The sequence below is a fragment of the Gossypium arboreum genome, chromosome 2 (assembly GCF_025698485.1).
Source record: "Gossypium arboreum isolate Shixiya-1 chromosome 2, ASM2569848v2, whole genome shotgun sequence".
NCBI lineage: Eukaryota > Viridiplantae > Streptophyta > Magnoliopsida > Malvales > Malvaceae > Gossypium > Gossypium arboreum.
This window is the reverse complement of record NC_069071.1, coordinates 114,886,208-114,905,272: the sequence shown is the minus strand read 5'-3', so window position 1 is coordinate 114,905,272 and position 19,065 is coordinate 114,886,208. Positions and strand designations below refer to the sequence as shown.

The following is a 19,065-nucleotide window of genomic DNA, read 5'->3' as shown; positions in this document are numbered from 1 at the left end:
ACAACTCCAACGACTTGTGAAATGTCAGGCCGCGTACACACCATCGCATACATCAAACTCCCAACTGCATTAGCATATGGGACTTTTGCCATATATTCTCTTTCTTCTTCAGTTTTCAGAGATAATTGAGCACTAAGTTTCAAATGAGAAGCAAGTGGGGTACTTACATGTTTAGTGTTTTCATTTACACCAAAACATTGTAATACCTTTTTCAGATATTGCTTCTGATTCAAACAAAGCTTGCCTCTCTGTCTATCTCTACTTATCTCCATGCCGAGAATCTTCTTGGCCTCACCTAGATATTTCATCTCGAACTCTTGATTCAACCGAGCCTTGACTTATCTATCTCTTTTGGCTCTTGAGCGATTAACATATCATCAACATACAAGAGTAGATAAATGAAAGATCCGTCATGCACTTCTGCAAATACACACAATTGTCATATTTGCTTCTTGTGTATACGCCTTTTCATAAAGCTATCAAATCGCTTGTACCCTTTGTCTGGGATTGCTTCAATCCATATAGCGATTTGTTCACTTACAAACCCAATTTCTACCACCAGCATCTGTGTATCCTTGAAATTGCGTCATATAGATCTCTCTTCTAACTCACCATGCAAGAAAGCCGTCTTAACATCAAGTTGAGCTAGCTCCAAATTCAACTGTGCTACCAAGGCCAACAAAATTCTAATGGAGGAATGCTTCACAACAGGGGAAAATACATCATTGTAGTCAATTCCCTCCTTCTGAGCGTAGCCTTTAGCTACCAACCTTGCCTTGTAGCGAACATCTTTCTTACTAGGAGATCCATCTTTCTTTGCGAATACCCACTTGCATTCGATTGCCCTTTTACCTTTCGGTAATTGCGCCAACTCCCAAGTATTGTTCTTCAGGAGAGATTGCATTTCTTCATCCATGGCGCTTTTCCATTTATCACTTTCTAAGCTTTGCATTGCTTCTTGATAAGTGATAGGAATATCATCATCAACAACGGGAAGGGCGTAGGCCACCATATCAGTAAATCGAGCAGGTTTACGAATTTCTCTCCTTGGCCTTGCAACTGCAACTGGTTCTGGTGTACTTAATGGTTCTTGGGTCAGAACCTCTTCAACCTCTAATTCCTCCATTGTGGTGGAGAATTAGACTTATTAACTGGGCAAATCCCCATCCGCTCAAACTCCACTTGTTTTGGAGTACACTCCACTGCTTGTGGAGTATCGCTTGTCTGAATATCTTCATCTCGCTACCTTTTCAATGTGGCGATTCATCAAAGGTAACATCTCACTTCTGATTATTTTCTTTGTGCTTAAGCACCAAAGACGAAATCCCTTCACTCGTAAGTGATTCCCATAAAGAGAGCTTTCTTTGCCCTCGGATCTAACTTTGACTCCTTCACATGGTAATATGCGGTGGATCCAAACACATGTAAGGAATCATAATCATGGCAGTTTTCAGACCATACCTCCATAGGAGTTTTTCTTTCTAATGCAGATGATGGCAAACGATTAACAAGATGGCGGCGTATGTCACCTCACCAAAATTGCTTGCCCAACCCAAACATTGGACAACATACATCGAACTTTCTCCAGCAATGTTCGATTCATACGCTCTGCCACTCCATTCTGCTGTGGTGTATCCCTAAGCGTGAAGTGTCGAACAATACCATACTCTTGGCACACATCGAAGAACGGATCACTTCTATATTCCCTCCATTGTCCGCCCTAAGCCGCTTGATTTTCTTGCCGGTCGGTTTTCGATCATAGTTTTCCATTTAAGAAAAACTCCAAGCACTTCATCTTTAGTTTTCATGGTATACACCCAAACTCTTCGGAAAAGTCATCAACAAAAGTAACAAAGTAGTGTTTTCCTCCCAACGAAAGTGTTTTGGAAGGCCCCACACATCTCGAGTGAACATATTCTAAAATACCTTTTGTATTATGGATAGCGATCTCAATTTCACTCTCTTTGCTTTCCCGAACACAATGCTCGCAAAATTTTAATTTGCAAGCCTTTGCACCTTTCAACAATCCTTGCTTTGCGAATTTGCAAGGATTTTTCATTGGCATGTCCCAACTTCATATGCCACAACCGCATTGAGTCCAATTCTTTGTTCTTGGAAAGCTGATTGCTCCAATAACTGTACTACCTTGGTAGTAATACAAGTTATTTTCCCGATGCCCTTCAATATCACAAGTGCGCCAGATGTCACTTTCAAAACCCCATCTCTCATAGTAACAATGAACCATTGGATTCCAAGGCTCCCAATGAGATTAGATTTTTCTTCAAGCTGGGCACGTCATCAACATCGGTTAGAACTCGGTTGATCCATCTTGATTCTTTAATTGGATTGAACCTATCCCAACAGTTTCTGAGCATTGTCATTGCCCATATAAACAACTCCTCCATTTAGTTCTACTAAATCGAGAACCACTCCGGTTAGGGGACATATGATAGGTACAACCCGAATCCAATATCCACTCATCCGAATGGAATGACGATGATGATGCAACCGATGATAGTTCGAGTCTTTGGTATCATGCTTTACAACACAAGCATCTGCATGACTTTTCCCTTATTCTTGACTTTGGACAATTTTTCTTCCAGTGGCCTTTCTCATGACAAAAGGCACATTCATCTTTCCCGAGTCTAGATTTTAACTTTGATCTCCCCTTCTGAGTTTTCTTCCGAGTGTATGAACGACCTCGGACTACTAAAGCTTCTGTATCTCTGATTGAGTTTTTCTGTTTGTCCTTCTTTCTCTGTTCATAACTGTATAAGGCCGCACAAACTTCGCTCAGAGATATATCACTCCTGCCATGAAGTAGAGTAGTTTCTAGGAACTCAAACTCCTCAGGAAGTGACCCCAACAGCATCAAAGCCAAATCTTCATCTTTGAATGTCTCATCCATATTTAGCAAATCAGTGACTAACTGATTAAATTTGGTGATGTGATCATTCATTGTGGTACTTGGGACGTAAGTGAAGCGAAACAGTCTTTTCTTCAAGTGGAGCTTATTTTGACTGTTTTTCTTCAAAAATTTTTCTTCAAGTGCCACCCACAACTTATTTGCAGAAGTCTCCTTTGAAAAAGCATACCTCTGCTCTCGAGAAAGGCATGATCGAATTGTGCCACATGCCAACCGATTTATCGCCTTCCAATCTTTCTCCTGTACATCATCTGGTTTCTCTTCATCAATGGCAATGTCTAGACCCTGCTGAAAAAGGGCATCTAGAACCTCACTTTGCCACATACCAAAATGGCCCGTGCCATCAAAGATCTCCACGGCCAATCTTGCATTTGCAATTGTCGGTCTTGTCCACATAGACGATGTTGAAGCTCCTACATCGACCTTTTTCTCCATAATCTTTCAATATACCTAAGGAAATCTTTTCGATGTGGAAGATCGGTTTAAGCGCAACCACAGAGCATACTACGATTAACCTTGACTCGATACCACTTGTTGTTTCAATAGGGTTGAAGCGTGTAAATTATTGTACTAAAAATCACACAAAGTTCAATTCCGGGGAAGAGAGGTGGATCACAAGGATCTCTTAAATACCAAGTCTTTCCTTAGTCGAATATTCCTTCTATCGTAATTTAATAGGACAATTAAATACTACTATTATACCCTCAAATATTGAAAGAAAAATAGGACAAGAAAGAACACAAGAATTTTAACGAGGTTCGGTAAATTATACCTACGTCCTCGGGCACTAACACCGGATGATAACTTTACTATCTCCAAAATATTACGAACAAATAGAATTCTTTAAGAATTCTCAAATGGGAAGAGAGAAAACTAAGAGAGAAAGATTGGTTGGGATGGTTGAAATGAGAAATGGTTAGGCCTATTTATAGTTGAGGTTTAGGGACTAACTTGCAAATGGCCTAAAAAAATTAGGGACCAAAATTGCAATTATCCCTTTCAACTTTAAACAACTTGCCAACTTTTTTTTCTTTCGGTGCCAATTGCACCTCCCACCATTTTTGACTTTTCAACACTTACCTTATTTGATTTTTCAACATTGTAGACAACTTTTAATCACGTTTATTTATTTAACTTTAAATGAACATAAATAAGTTGAACAAATTTTGTTCTTGTTTAATTCGTTTAATAAATGAGTTTCAAAATCTTATTCAGGTTTATTTATTTAACTTGATAAATGAATAGAAATTGAACTGTTCATTCATTTATAACCCTAGATATGCTACTACGTCGTAGAGGATCGAGTGAGACTTGAATATAAAGACCAAGAAAAGCTCTTCGTATTCATGTTGAAAATAGATATAAAGTCCATATCAAGAGTAGCAGTCCATCTTCTCTCTTTTCTTGGTGAGGTTATTGAAAGACGAAGAATAATTGCAAGGGATGTTGATAATAACAAATGGGGGGGCGAGGAAGCTAGGATGCTATAGTAGTGGTATGAATGCTCAATGTTGCTGCGCCATTACTATTGCCGGATGATTCGAAAATGTGAATGGAGAGAGTGGAAAATAAAATTACAAGCTTGGTACTTGATGGAAGCTTTTGATACACTAATGGTGCATCATCAATGAAGCAATAACCTAGTGTCACCATGATTAAATAGATAATGGGTCTTTTACACTGATTTTATCCATACCTAATAACTTGTTGACTGGTTCACTGCCAGCAAAAGTGAGTCAGCTACACAAACTCGTGTTGCTCACTGCCATTCTAAAACCTGATTGCAAGTTTCCAAGTGAGTACATAAATCAACTCATTTTGGTCGATAAACTCATCAATAAGATTGCTCCTAACAAACAATTCATTATGAGGTAACAAGCAAAGCAAATTCAGATATGAAATTAACATTCTTCAAGCAATAGTGTTAGGATGTTTATGGGTTCTCTTCTCTGCATACAAGTTATTTCAGATTTGATATAACGCAAAATTGATGTCAAATTTTCACGATGGAGAAGAGCTAAGGTTCTTCCATGATCTAATCTAAGTGGTTGGAAACCAGTAATCGAATTTACCATGTTTATAAACAAGACAAGAAATTACATTACAATTTTCATGCAAGTATTAAATTAACTTCTAGATTCTGTAACCAAGTTTCATACTGGTTAACTCGTCCTGATGAGGTTTATGTCATTGATGCAATCATGTTTCAGCAAGATCAGTGAAGAGAAGGCATTTTATGGTTTTCTTAAAACTGAAAGAATGCTAGCCTAGTTTCCAACACAACATATCTGGAAGGCATATTTTTTCACTTTGGGATAATTCTACTTATTTAATCCAAAAGAAACAGCATACAGTTGAAAGTTGAAACTCGAACCAGAAACCAGAAACTGGATAATACAAGGAAAGAGATAGCTAAGTACCTCTTTTAACTTATTCCCTACTCCTTAATCCCAATTGTTGTTGGGTCCTCCTCCTTTGGTTCTGCTTTTCTCTCCTCCCATGCTTTTTTGTTTCACGACCAAGACGAGGGAAAAGCCTGGAGAGAGCACGATCGATACGCTCGAAATACCAGATCCTCCATCTCTTCCAATAGATAAGAGGTACAATGATAATTCCAACCCAAAGATAAACCCTACCTCGACACTTAAATGATTCCAGCTATAATGCTCCCTGTCTCAGAATCTGAAGGGCTGTCTTCTTTAGCTGGTGGCAATCCGCACATTGTCTTCAAAGGAGGTCCACATAATCCGGTATTGTTTTCAAATGAAGCTTCTGAAAATGTTTGAAGTTGGGTGCTCGTTGGGATTGGACCCACTAGCTTATTATTTGAGACGTTAAGAAATAAAAGGAAATTGAGGTTTGCTAGCTGCAAAGGGATCTCACCGCCTAGGCTGTTCCTTGAGAGATCCAAGGACTCAAGCCGTTGTAATTTTCCAAAAAATGATGGGATTGAACCTGTAAAAGCATTATGTGAAAAGTTAAGGCCAAGAAGTTCTTTGAATTTTCCGATTACTCCTGGTATTGGCCCTATTGAAGTTGGCCTGCACGCAGCCAAGAAGCAGAGAAGCTGCCCGAGCCATGCATTTGCAGCTGAAGTTGATGCTGCTGTTCTATTCCATTTTGTTTTGTTACTTCAATTGATGTTTTGTAACTTGGTTTAAATTAGAACTAAGTTGTTAATGTACTTGATGTATTTTTGTTGACATTTGAGCTGATAAATCAGCTTTACCAAGTGTGCAAGTTTAGAAGTTTCAATGTAATTAGTGGAGTTCGGTAATGTTTAGGTGATGTTTGTCTCACTTTGACCAGCTAAATGTCTGGTATATGTATTGGCTTTGTGCCTTCACTCAATGTTAATGAAATTTACACATCTTCTTCTTCATTTTCTGGTTTTTACTCAAGCATTTCTTTTCTCAAATTCTTGTCTGATTTTGTTTGTTTGCTCAGCAAGACATCAAGCCTTCAAGCTCAAGTCTCTGTTAAACTTCTTCAAACCAATTTCTAAGTTCTAACAGGCCCTTCAAAGTTGTTGTATGAAATGTCAATGGAGGTGAACACGGTCAGGATTTTCACCAGCTATAACACTAAACCTTTGATGATAATTGTTATTGCATCTTGATATTTAACACCGCCTCCAAAATCTTCAAATTGGAGATGTTTGAGCTCTGATTGGTTTTTATCCGGATTAGGCTGCATAGCCTTCCAAGTCCCTAAACATGTTAGATGCAGTTTACCCCTGAAATTATTGGATGCTAAGTCAAAAATCTGAAGCATTGACCATCCACTATTATTTCCGGGGCAATCAATGTGACCGTGAAGTTGTTGGATCGTAAAACAAGGACACGCAACATGGTTATATTCTTCAAATGGCATGGGAACGAGTCTTTGATTTGATTGTTGCCGATGTCTAAAACCTCTAGCATTTTGCAATTCCCAATGATTTTGGAAACTTTCCTTCCAATAGGTTTTGATTGAGATTGAGAGTTTGTAACCTACAACTTCTTGAAAAAGTGTCAAAAATGATGCCACTGAGATTGTTTCGCCTTAGATTCAGTAGTCCAAGAGATCAGCTCATCTGAAATAGGCATTGAGGAATTGTCCCACTCATGGAATTATTAGATAGATCAAGTACTTGAAGTTTTGAATGGTTGCATAATGACTCAGGGATTCTCACTTGAATGTTATTATTTGAGAGGGAGAAGAAAGAAGCAAACTGGAGGGAGTCACCAATATGAGCTGGTAAAACAAAGCTGAAATTGTTGTCTGAGTAATCCAGATAGGTGGCATATGACGGAAGACTTGGAACTTGCCCTTGCAATTGGTTGCCGTGCAGGTCAAGAATCCAAAAACCAGAATTTATGTTCTTCATGGGTTTTTCAAATCATACAAGTTCTCAGAAATATTTAGGTACCAGAGATTTATTGATTTCCAAATCCAATTGGGTATTTCTCCATGGATCTGGTTGTTTGACAGGTTTAGGTAATTTAAGCTGTACTGATTTTTCAAGAAACCAGGGAACACTGTTAAGTTGCAAAATGCCAATTCCAATGCGGTAAATGTGGGAAAAGGTGGGGAGATATTAGTAGCAGGGGCATCAATAGACAACCTGTTATATGAGAGGTCAAGATCAGAAAGATTCCTTAGGTTTTGAAAGGCACTCATTGGTATCAAACCGCTGAAGTTGTTTGAAGAAAGAACCAGTAAAGTGAGACCATGGAGTTCAAACACAAACATTGGAAATTGGCCATGTAGTGAAGAGTACCAAGCCGTGAACAGGCCTTACCATGAAGGTCACCAATGCTGCCATTGAATTGATTTTGGGAAAGGAAAATTCTCCGCAGTGATTGAATCCCAAACAAAGTTGGTGGAATGGTTCCACTTAGCTTGCTGTTACTTAAGTCAACAATTTCTAGCTTAGAAAGGCCTGACCAGTCAGTGGAATGAATTGTGCCGCTTAACTGATTATCACCAAGGTTTAGCTCTCTAAGATTTTTGAATGATGAGCAAGATGGTATAGGTCCTGAAAGATAACAGTCGGACATGCTCAACACTTGCAACTTAGTGAAGGGCAATACGGCCCGACACAATTCATTCCCTGTAGCTGATATAGTTATGCCGTCAAGATAGAGAAATCTTAGCCTTGTGAGGTTTTGAACAAGCATCTCTAGGTTTGGCTTCTCAAGTTTCAATGATGTTTTAGAAATTGGAAATGCAGATAAATCGAGAGTGACCAACCTTGTCAAGCGTGAAATCTCAACTGGGATTTGTCTCTTAAAGTCAGAATAGGACAAATTAAGATAACTCAAATTCTCCAACTTATCAAAACCAGTAAGAAAAGAGGTCTTGAACCAATTAAAAGCCAAATTGAGTCGCTGAAGGTGTTGAAAACGGAAAAGACTACTTGAAACGTCAAGTGGACATGAAATTCCTCGAATGCTCAAATCAAGACCGATAACATGACCACCAGCATCGCAACTTATACCCTCCCAGGAACAGCAATCCTTAGTTTGATTCCATTTCATTAGCCTTCCTAATGGGGTGGCAAAAGTAGTAGAGTGGAAGCTGCTGCTCAAATTCAATTCGAGCAACAACTGTCTCTGATCGCTTTGACAATGACCAGAAACTAAAACCAAGTTGCTAATGCTAAAGAAAATTGCAAAAAATGAATTGAATAAGAGACACGAAAACAGTAGAGTCCTCATATTTTCTTTTTTGTGAGGTTATTGAAAAATGGAGAAAAACTGTAAGGCATGTTGACAATAAAAAGGAATGGGGGGAGGGAGAAAGCTAGGATACTATAGTAGTATGGTATGAATGCTCAATACTGCAGTGTAGACCAAAAACGTTTTTACATTTGATTATTGGTTTCAATCATATTGGAAATTATGGAAGACCTCATTCAAAGTCTCCGATTTGCAACTTTCAGAGTACTTGGAGGGACCTCAACTGGCTTACACATTGAACTTTCCTTCCATTCTTCTTGTACCAAGAAAAAAAACGTTTTTTTCTTTCAAAATAAACATAGAGGATCCCTTAATTCTACCAAAGAATAATAGATAAGGGGTCTTTGGTCCCTATACTGCTTTTATCCATGCCTAATAACTCCTTGTTGACTGGTTCATCGTTCGCACAGGTCGATCAGCCAGAAAATCTTTAAAAGTTGGACTTCAAAAAATAATAAACCATGGTGTGGAATAATAAACTAAATTAATATACTTGATAATAAGAAAATTTTGGAAAAGTAATAATAACACCTATTGGTAAGCAATTTTTTTATTAAAAAAAGTACTGATGCTTTTGAGTAGAAGTAAATGATCCATAACTCTTCTATCAATTTCTAATTTTCATCCATTGCATTAACCTTCATTTCTTTTTATTTTAAGGAACCATTCTTTCTTTCTTTATCTTTTTTTCATTTTTGAAGTAGAAGTAACCATTCATTTCATTGTTTTTATAAATTTTACATTTATCGTTTTTAACATTTTATGGATATTTTATTTTTATTCATGACCATTATTAATACATTTCATCAATTTAATTTTGTTTGAAAAAATTTATTTGAATTATTTTTTATGTGAATTATGAAAAACTTGATATTAATAATTTGAAAAAGTTGAAAATTGAATGCCAAAAAAAAAACCAAAAGAATTAAACTTTGTTTTAAAATAATAAAATAATGTTTCTAAAACAATATTCTTTCAAAAATAACAAAAAATAATATTTAGTATAGATGTTCTCTATATGTTATATCTTTAGAACAAAGAACCCAACCTAAAATAATAAACTTAAATGCTCAAGGAATAATTGGCCAAGAAACCCAAACTTCAAAAACTCTTAAATAGTACCTATCACAGCATTACACTTAATTCAATAAACACCCAATGCAAAACAGAAGGGCGGGCGGTAGAGTAGAATCCTTAAGCATTACCTTGTCGAACTAAGAACAATAGCCTTGACTAGTAAAAAAAAGAATCAAGCACTCTCATGTAAAAAGATAATCCACAGATAACCCAAGAAAATAAAGCAAAATTCATTCAACTATTCCATTATTCAAAAACATCCGAATGTGTCGTGGAATAAAAACTCCAACGCCCCTCTACTACACCTCATGTGGAACGTAAACGGTACTAATTCTCAAATTTTATCCAAATGCAGTGAGAAATTATAGGACCATGAATGCCAAAAATACATCGGCAGAGATGGGATGATTTGGATTATATTGAAAATTGTACAGATTTTATATGTATTTTTTCATACAATGAACTTTGAATAGGCTAAGGCATAGAGACAAGAATATGGGAAGAGGACCACCATGGGTACATGTTCTAGTTAATTAACTAGGATAGCGTTATGCTTAGTTTGCTTAATTTCTCTTGTACTTCTTGGATTGAAAAACTTGGCAATGCTTCATTTTTATTTAGAGTCATTTCTGCTATTGAATTTTAGGGTTCTCTTTTGTGCTGTCTCAAGTGAGAAACTTGTGAAAATGAAACATAAATTTATTACTCATAATTTTGTCCTCTCAATTATAACTTAAATTTGATTTAACTATCATAATTATCACACTTTGTCACTTTTATGCAAATATTTAAAATTTTAGAAACTTACCACTAACCACAAAGATCATAATATGAAATGCTAATTCCACGATGAATTTGAAACTTTTGACAATGAATGGTATAAAAGGGGAATACATCAAATCTGCAAGTACCGAAATATACTTGCACATGCATATGCAAGCATGAAGAGATGCAGAGAAGAGGAAACAATTTACAATTTAAGTCGGATTATCGGTGATCTAGAATGTAAATTACCCGAAGAGAAGAGATAGGATTGGGGCCGAAAAATTCGTATCGGTCATTGAAATTGTGATCTGAGAATAAAGCTCTGCCTTTGATCATACACATTGCAGGAAATGTTAGGTTAAAAAGGATCACAAAAAAATTTAAAGATTGCCTCCATATTTCCAGAAGAGATCTATTTACCTCAGAATTAGTTATAAATCCTAATTCTGCAAAAAAGGTTGGTATCTCTGATGCACATCTGCTATGCAAAATTCATGTCATCTCAAAACCTTCTCATGGCTTGTCATGAAATGGTATGCTCATTTTTTGATTGCCGTGAGGATGATAGACTACTTCCTAATCTTCGCAGAACTCCTTCCTTTGACCGTTTGCTCGGCATAGATTCGGACAATCTGCAAATAGAGATAACTAACGTTAAGAAGCAAAACATTAGTTTCTTAAAGCCTCAAAGCTCAAAAAAAAAAAAAAAAAATCCCATCCTTTGATGCTAACTACTATTCCATTCAAAAAGTGAGTCCACGTTGGTGATGGATAGGCGAGAAACCAGGAAAGTTTCCACAATGAAACCCAGTCACTGTCTGATGAAGATTTGCAATAGCAGTCCTAACTCCTAATCGTAGATAAAAGTGCAAATAAGTAAAAACATCTCTCTGATGTAAAAGCCATGCAAACCCTAAGATATGGAACAAAAACACTGGAAAAGATGAGGTTCTGAGTAAGAATGACATGGGAAGGCACATGAGCCTTGAATGTGGACATGTTAATTCTGATTTGAACTCATAAATCCAACCTGGTCAACCGACCCAACTTGACCCAATTTAACCATAAGAAGCCAACAACCCAAACCTGTTCAACCCGAACCTAAAACAATTCAAATTCGAAAATTGAAACAACCCAAACAGAAAATAATCTGACTCGAAAAACCTTAGCATCAAACCTGAATCACTCAAACCCAAAATAACCTGAACTTGGAATGACCCCAACATAAAATTGATCCAAACATGAAATTGATCTGAAGCGAAGTGACTAAAAAATTTTATAACACGAAATGACCAAAGCCAAAACTAATCCCACTCACCCAATTGACATATCTACTTGAATGTACTTAAATATGCCACTCAAATAGAAAGAACTCAGTCGGCACTTGGTCAGTGAACCCTACTTTCCATAATTTTCAAGGCTAAGGGCCTAAATACATCCTACAAATACAAGAGTAGATACAAAAGGAAAACATATATACCTTGGTGAATTAGCACGTTTTTCAACTGGTTGATTTGCTATACTGGATGAATTACTCCCAGGTTCTTCAGCAGCCTGATATTTAGTCATCAAACAAACAAGTCGGTTAATCTATACCAGCTGAAATCAATGAATGCAATGTTTTCCGATCATTCACGAAAACAAAAATAATTATTAATAAGCCATTCTAAAACCTGATTTCAAGTCTCCAAGTACCTAAATCAACTCATTTTTACTTGACACTTGAGAACATGATTGCTTGTAAACATCTCCAAGTATATAAATCAAACTCAGTAATCATGGGATATTAGCAGAGGATTCACATTCAAGGAAATTACGTCCACATATTACATCTACAAGAGGGAATAAATATCTGAAAGAAATGTACTGGGAGTACTTGGATAATGGGCAAACTAAAGACTGACACCAAGCCCTTACCTCTTAAAAGGATTGAGTGAGCCAATTAAGGCAACAGTAGCAGACAATAAGCTGGCCCACTCTCCTTGAAGAGTTTTAGCTCTTACATCTTGGTGCAATTCAAAGAGGAGTGGTTTCTCTCCATATAACCACTACCTATATCTGGAAAAGTTTTGCCCAGATACCGTTTATCCAAGCATCACCTTTTTTATAAACAAAGAAATCAAATCAAGTAACGAAAGCCATCAGGAATGCTCACCTCAGAAGTATTATCTTTAGGAAACCCTTCTTTTATTGCTTCATTGGATGCAGGATTCACGTCCCATAGAAATCCATTTTCAGTTCCAAGAGAGAGATTATTGAAATCTCTATCCACAGCTCCCGAACGAGGCGCTATATATGCTACATATTTTTCTGAGATGCCATGTATATAATTAGTTAGGTACTTACTGCACCTTCACTTGATGTCATAGTTAAGAAAAACACAAACTGGAAACAAAAAAAACCTGCATAATCTACTAATACACCCGTATTATAACACAATCATACTTTTCACCAAGTATGATGCATGAAAATATGCATATCCATAGCCCTAGAAGGTTCCAAAAAGCACTAAAAGGTTTAAACTCCTTTCATGAAACTAAATAGAACTCATGGGACCTTTGAGAAAGTTAAAAAAGATGAATACACTTATAGCCTAAGGACTATATTCCTTATCATTCATTTCTGACCAATCATATTGAAACCAAGATGAATGCTTGCAGTCTTGAAACAAATAATTATAATAACAAGTACAGCAAGAGAAACAACCAAGAATGAACGCACCTGCTAAATTATGAAGCGCAAGCTCAGCAGCTTGCTGCTGAGCATCCCTCCTTGTCTTACCCATTCCAACACCAATCTTCTCCCCAGTGAATAAAACCTAAATAAAATAAGCTGGAAAAATGAGATGCTTTCTGAAAAGTCAAAACAAATTCACAAACTACAATCAGAGAAGGTAAAGGAAATAAGGGAACAAAGAGTATTAGTGAAGCTAGTTTCAAGAAAAAAATACATGTCAATACCACCAAAAACAAAGCATTTTCACAATATTACAAGGCGCATACACAGTTGAAAACTCAGATCAATCCAGAAGAATTCCATTTATTAGCAAGGAAGTACAGCTTTCACTGACCTCAACAGAAAACTGCAAATCCTTACTGGTGCTTACCACAGACCTGAACTCAACCTGTAAAATACAAATTTGAAAAACAGTAGATTGATTAAACAAGGCAATCAAGCTTAACTATAAATAACCGTGCACCTAAAGAGCTGGTCCCCCCTATATTGTTTTTTGTACACTACTTTACGCTCATCAACACCATTCACAAGAAAAGGACCCATAAATAAATTGAGACAGTCATACTCATGAATGGTCATTGAAGTCATATACGATAAAAAGGAAATTTAATGAATGAGATCCTAACCCTCAAAGTAATGGTACCTTTGAACCACATCTTCGTCCAATTTCTTGTAGAACACCTATCGACAAATGGGAGGGTAGAAGATTCATTTTTGCACCTTCAGACTGCAATTCTCTAGTAATAGAAGGCAGATGATTCTGAGTTCCACCTATCTCTGCAAGTGAATTCAAACAATCATTTATGGAAGTTACTACCCAATTATCTAAAACCGCCTTTACTCCAAACAATAATAATAGATGTGCATGACAAACCTTGGAACCATGTCCTCCCACAATATCTAAATTCATCTAATTTAATGCAACAATACAAAAAGACCCAATTCAACTCCTCCATTCCATGTTCAACTCTTCTACCTGCTTTTGGATTTTCTAGACAGCTTCTTTTCTCATTTGAACGAGTATTTATCAATTACACTTTAACAAGCATATTTATCTCCATATACTCCATAACTTATCTGCCATGCATAGTAGCTCTGGTTATTCGTTATTCAAACTATTTTACCTAGTAACATATTTACAAGACCACAAGCCTCCTTTCAATAGAATATCAATATCATGCAACAACTGAATGACACAAGACAAGCGTAATAGCTTCAGAAACCTGATAAATGAGCAGTAGGCAGAACATTCTGCTTTGGTGTATCCAGTCCAGTACGTGCCTGAAGCATACAAGACAAAATTTAGGATGCACACAGATTAATGAGATAATTCTAGAGGAATTTTGATCAAACCTCTTCAATCTTCACTTGGGATGCATACGATGGTAAACCAATGGAAACAGAACCAGGTGCTGTATGAGAAAACGGATTCTGATAACCTCGCAATTTATCAGATTTTATTACATCAGATTCTTGTGCGGTGCCTGATGGTCGATCATTTAGATGTGATTCATTGATGTCTTCTTCCACCAACCAACCTCCCTGAGGCACTAGTGATGATGATGATGTCTGTATCGGAAATTTAGGTAGGAGTGGAGGTTGGATCGAGCTCTGTTTCCTTAAGTCTAAACTCTGTTTTATGCCAAGGGCTCTTCTCTTCATGTCATAATCACCTTCACTACCGTTGTTATCTCTTCTTACAGAAGCTCCAAGCATCATAGGATTTGAAAGCAGACCAGGAGCTCCAAGTATACTAGGTTCTAAGATACAGTTAAAAGTAAAAAAATAAGGCCAAATACACTCCAACCCAGTAAATAATGCCTTCTAATCAAAACAAAATAACATTAAACTGAAACCCTACTCTGAGAAGGCAATGGTGCTACTGGAAATACAGGACCAACAATATCTGTAACAGGTGGCTGAGAGGTTTCAGACCGCAACTCAGGGTTATTTGTAACTGGACGAGTGGAAGAGTCCAAAACATGCTTCTCCTCCTGAATAAACTAGAGATATTATAATAATGAAAGTTAAGGGAAAAAACACATTTCAAATAATAAAAAACTCAAAATGGCAACACACGTCACTAGAAGCAACTGAAAAGAATGAACTTATCCAAAAGATGGCAAAGTGCAACACAACGTTATCATGTGTATAGTTTATTAATTGTTGTTAGAGCACTTATTCAACAAAAGTAGTATCCAGACCAAGGACAATTGGCAAATTTATATTCATTCACCAAGCAACTACCAAACTTACCGACTGATTCATCCTCCGCTCAACTTCAGCTCCATTCATTCCTTCACAGATAGGAGCTCCACTGTTCCCATTTGAAGCAAAACTAGCTTCCTGCAATCAGTGACAAGTAAATACTTGAAATGCAATTGGAAATTCAAAGATTCTCATAACTAATTATCATATATGGTCAATTTAAGTACCTCTGACATCAAATAGTTGCTCACATCAGGGGCAACAGGCAGATTTACCACCTCATCTTCATAAAAAACTTCAGACATCTTCCGCAATACATTCTCATCAAACTCTCTAAATAAAACATACCATCAGAAGTTAGAAATGCAGACATCAAAGGATGATAATGAGGGATAGCCATCTACCACACAAAATTAATGGCTTACTTGAAAAACAAACCCCGGGCATTGCATGCAACATTTCTTGCCACACAGAGGACTGGAACTGCATTTGCTGTCTAATAAAGAGGGAAAAGATTTTCCAAGAAAAAAATCAGAACAGGAAAACAATATCTCAGATTATTAATAAGTTAGCTCACAAATAAGCACAGCATGTACCTCCGCCTGAGGAGCATAATACGGAGCAAATGGAGGAACTACATGAACTCGAGGTTGATCCTTATCCTCCCAGACCTTTGAACGATCATCAATTACCATTGCCATCTGTGGATGGCACTTGCCATCACGGAACACATTTAGCAAAGATTTCCTGGAACCTGTAAAAGTCATTAAGAAAACAAAAAGACATTACATGGTTGCTAAAGCAGTCGACAAAGTGGTAGCACCAACAAGAAAGGGAGGCTACCTACTACTACTACAGGTTCATTGCTTGAAGAGACAATTTTCACATATGCTAATAGAAAATTAAGAATCAGAAACTCAGATTCCAAAAAGAATTAGAATTAATTTCTAAAATTTCATCATTTGAATGATAGCACACCATGACTCAAGTACAAAAGAAGATAGTTAAACTTGTTAATCGACTTACCAGATTTGACACAAACAACACGGTCCAGTAGTTGTTTTGAACCTATCAGATGTGCCCCAGGATCAAGAAGCCTCCACATCTCTAATGCATAATCTCTTTCAGCCATAGTACAAACATATACTTCAAAGCGCTTTCGTCCTTTCGCAGTCAAATAGCTTCTCAATTCCTCCCACGCTGGTCGTAACCTCACCAGCACACTGGTATCCCGAATCTGTACAAAGAAAACTATTCATAAATGAGAAAGCGTACACAACTTCATATTCCAAACAGAATCCTTTATTCATTCATTGTTTCACGTGTTACATTATGCATTTATCAAAATGCCTGTATCACGGAAGGACGATCAGCTCAGTAAATTCCACATGATACAACATAAATCCCAATTTATTTTTATCATTAAAATATGCCAAAAAGGGATGGAGCTTCATTGTTCTAACTTCTAAAACAACCGATGGAATCCATATCGATATTATGTTTCTATGAACAATCGTTGAAGAACACAAATCCACTAATATATAAACAACTAAATCAACAAAAGCACATCAAGTCAATAATTGTTTCTCTAACCTCAGGATTGATACGAGTAAGGACAATATTTCTGTCTTGCAACCTAATCACAGGCCGAACAACTTTCTCATGGCCATCAGACAAAGGTGGAACCTCTTCCATCTGAACTTTAAACATTTTTCCATTATCAACAACACAATCACTCTCCGCGTACTGCTTCAACAGCAACCGATCATCTATATACCTTCTCAATTCAGCCGACATCCCTGAATGACGAATCGGATCACTCTCCCGCGCAATCCAACCCCTAAGCACTTCGATCCTATCCTCAAACGACTTCATCGTGTTGGCAACAATCAACGTTTCATCGAGATCGAAAACAATCGCGAGACACCTCAAGTTAAGCATCCCTAAGCAAGAATTGTACAGTCCCGTAGAAACCGAAAAGCACCAAAAACAAGGAAACTTCTTCTGTTTACTCGGCATTGCCACTAAGTGCACCTCTTCATCTCCAACCAAAACCACCGCCGTCTAAAAAAATAAAAAAAAACCACAGTCAAAACTAATTAATTAAATTATTTTTAAAAAAATATATTTAAAAAATTAGAGGAAACCTTGAATTCGTAAAAGCAAGAGGCGTGAAGATGAATCAAATGCGGCTGTTCTACGGGAGAAGGGGATTCGAGCTTGCAACGAACGGGAAATGAGGAAATCGTGTGGAGAATCGAAAGAGGAATGCATCGTTCGCTGGTAGGGGAGATGTGGTGGATACGAATTTCGTTATTCGGGAACTGGAAATTCGAGTCCGTGATAGGGATAGTGTTCAGTTCACCCAAAAAAAAGTCTCCATGATACACCATGGATTTAAACCCTAATCGACTCATTTTTTCCTTTAAAAAGGCGAAAAATTCAAAATCCCAGTTGGATTCGATAATATTAAGGAAGAAAAGTGGGATGGTAAAACAGTAAAATGTAAAGAGATTTAAGGCTTAAAGATTAAAGAAGAATCCGTGAAGTGAACTTCTTCATTACTCTCTCTCTTTTTTTCCCTCTCTCTCTTTGTATTTTTTTTCTCCCTCTTTGGGTTTTTTTTTTTTTTTTTCTGGCTGGGTTTCAAAGTATTTATAGCGGAGATGATGGGTTCGTTTAAATAGAAGGTGAGGTTTGGATGAAATTACGAAAATACCTGAATGTACGGTCCGGTTTGGGCCAGTGAAAATCCGAATCAGATAAATGAAAATCTTCATGATTTTAGTTCTTGAAGTGTGTACAGTGGGGAACGTGGGACTCCGTAACCAAATCCAAATAGTCGCACGTTAAACGTCGATTTTCAAGTTTTAGCTTAGTTTGAGATTTTGATTGAATTTTATTAAATTTATCTTAAAACATAAAATTAGATGGTTAACTTTAAAAAAAGTTAAATTATGATTAGGGACTTGAATTTAACATTTTTATATATTGGAGTATGATTTTTTTTTCTAAATTAAATCTTGAATTTGATAATTGTTTCAAGTCCTCAAAAGTTATTCCCTTTAAAAAATAGAAAATTATCAAAATAGTCACTTTTGTTTATCTCAAGTTACATTTTAGTCACTTTTATTTATCTCAGGTTACGTTTTAGTCACTTATATTTAAAATGTTACGTTTTAGTCACTTACATTAACGTGTTGTAACATTTTAGTCACTGAGTCGTTAATTATCGTTAAAGGTATAACGGTAAGCTGACGTGGCACATTAAATCATCATTTCAAACAAAAATTTCAGGTTAAATAATATAATTGGTCCCCATATTCTTTTCGTTTTGAGAATAAAAAAAGAACATTAAAAGAACATAAAAGAAAAAAATTTAAAATAGCTCAAAATGAAAAAATATGAGGATCAATCGTATAATTTAACCTAAATTTTTTGTTTAAAATGCCGTCAGCTTACCGTTACACCGTTAACGGCAATTAACGGCTCAGTGACTAAAATGTTACAATACGATAATGTCAATGACTAAAACGTAACATTTCAAACATAAGTGACTAAAATGTAACTTAAAATAAACAAAATTGACTATTTTGATAGTTTACCCTTTAAAAATTACAATAATCAAAT

General features: G+C 36.5%; 1 protein-coding gene and 1 pseudogene across 3 annotated transcripts; both read right to left on the bottom strand.

Annotated features, from left to right (window-relative positions):
- Positions 1 to 5,244: 5,244 nt before the first annotated feature.
- LOC108466879 (receptor like protein 28-like) lies at positions 5,245 to 8,628 on the bottom strand (annotated as a pseudogene).
- Positions 8,629 to 10,549: 1,921 nt separating this feature from the next.
- On the bottom strand, positions 10,550 to 18,084 carry LOC108467185 (RNA polymerase II C-terminal domain phosphatase-like 2). 3 transcript variants are annotated; one of them, XR_008279057.1, is made up of 17 exons: positions 17,583 to 18,084; positions 17,029 to 17,499; positions 16,462 to 16,672; positions 16,032 to 16,189; positions 15,861 to 15,931; positions 15,663 to 15,768; positions 15,484 to 15,573; positions 15,089 to 15,221; positions 14,581 to 14,987; positions 14,451 to 14,508; positions 13,871 to 14,004; positions 13,562 to 13,615; positions 13,213 to 13,309; positions 12,647 to 12,801; positions 11,972 to 12,045; positions 11,224 to 11,341; positions 10,550 to 11,123 (listed from the first exon to the last, which is right to left on the bottom strand). XR_008279057.1 is itself a non-coding variant. In XM_017767747.2 (16 exons), the coding sequence occupies exons 1-16, from the start codon at positions 17,850 to 17,852 to the stop codon at positions 11,015 to 11,017; spliced, it is 2,598 nt and encodes an 865-aa protein (XP_017623236.1). In that variant the 5' UTR covers positions 17,853 to 18,084; the 3' UTR covers positions 10,550 to 11,014. The 3 variants fall into 3 exon arrangements, 1 of the variants encoding a protein (XP_017623236.1); XR_008279056.1 differs by lacking the exon at positions 11,224 to 11,341 and having other exon boundaries at positions 10,550 to 10,817; positions 10,912 to 11,123; XM_017767747.2 differs by lacking the exon at positions 11,224 to 11,341.
- Between the last annotated feature and the right edge of the window lie 981 nt (positions 18,085 to 19,065).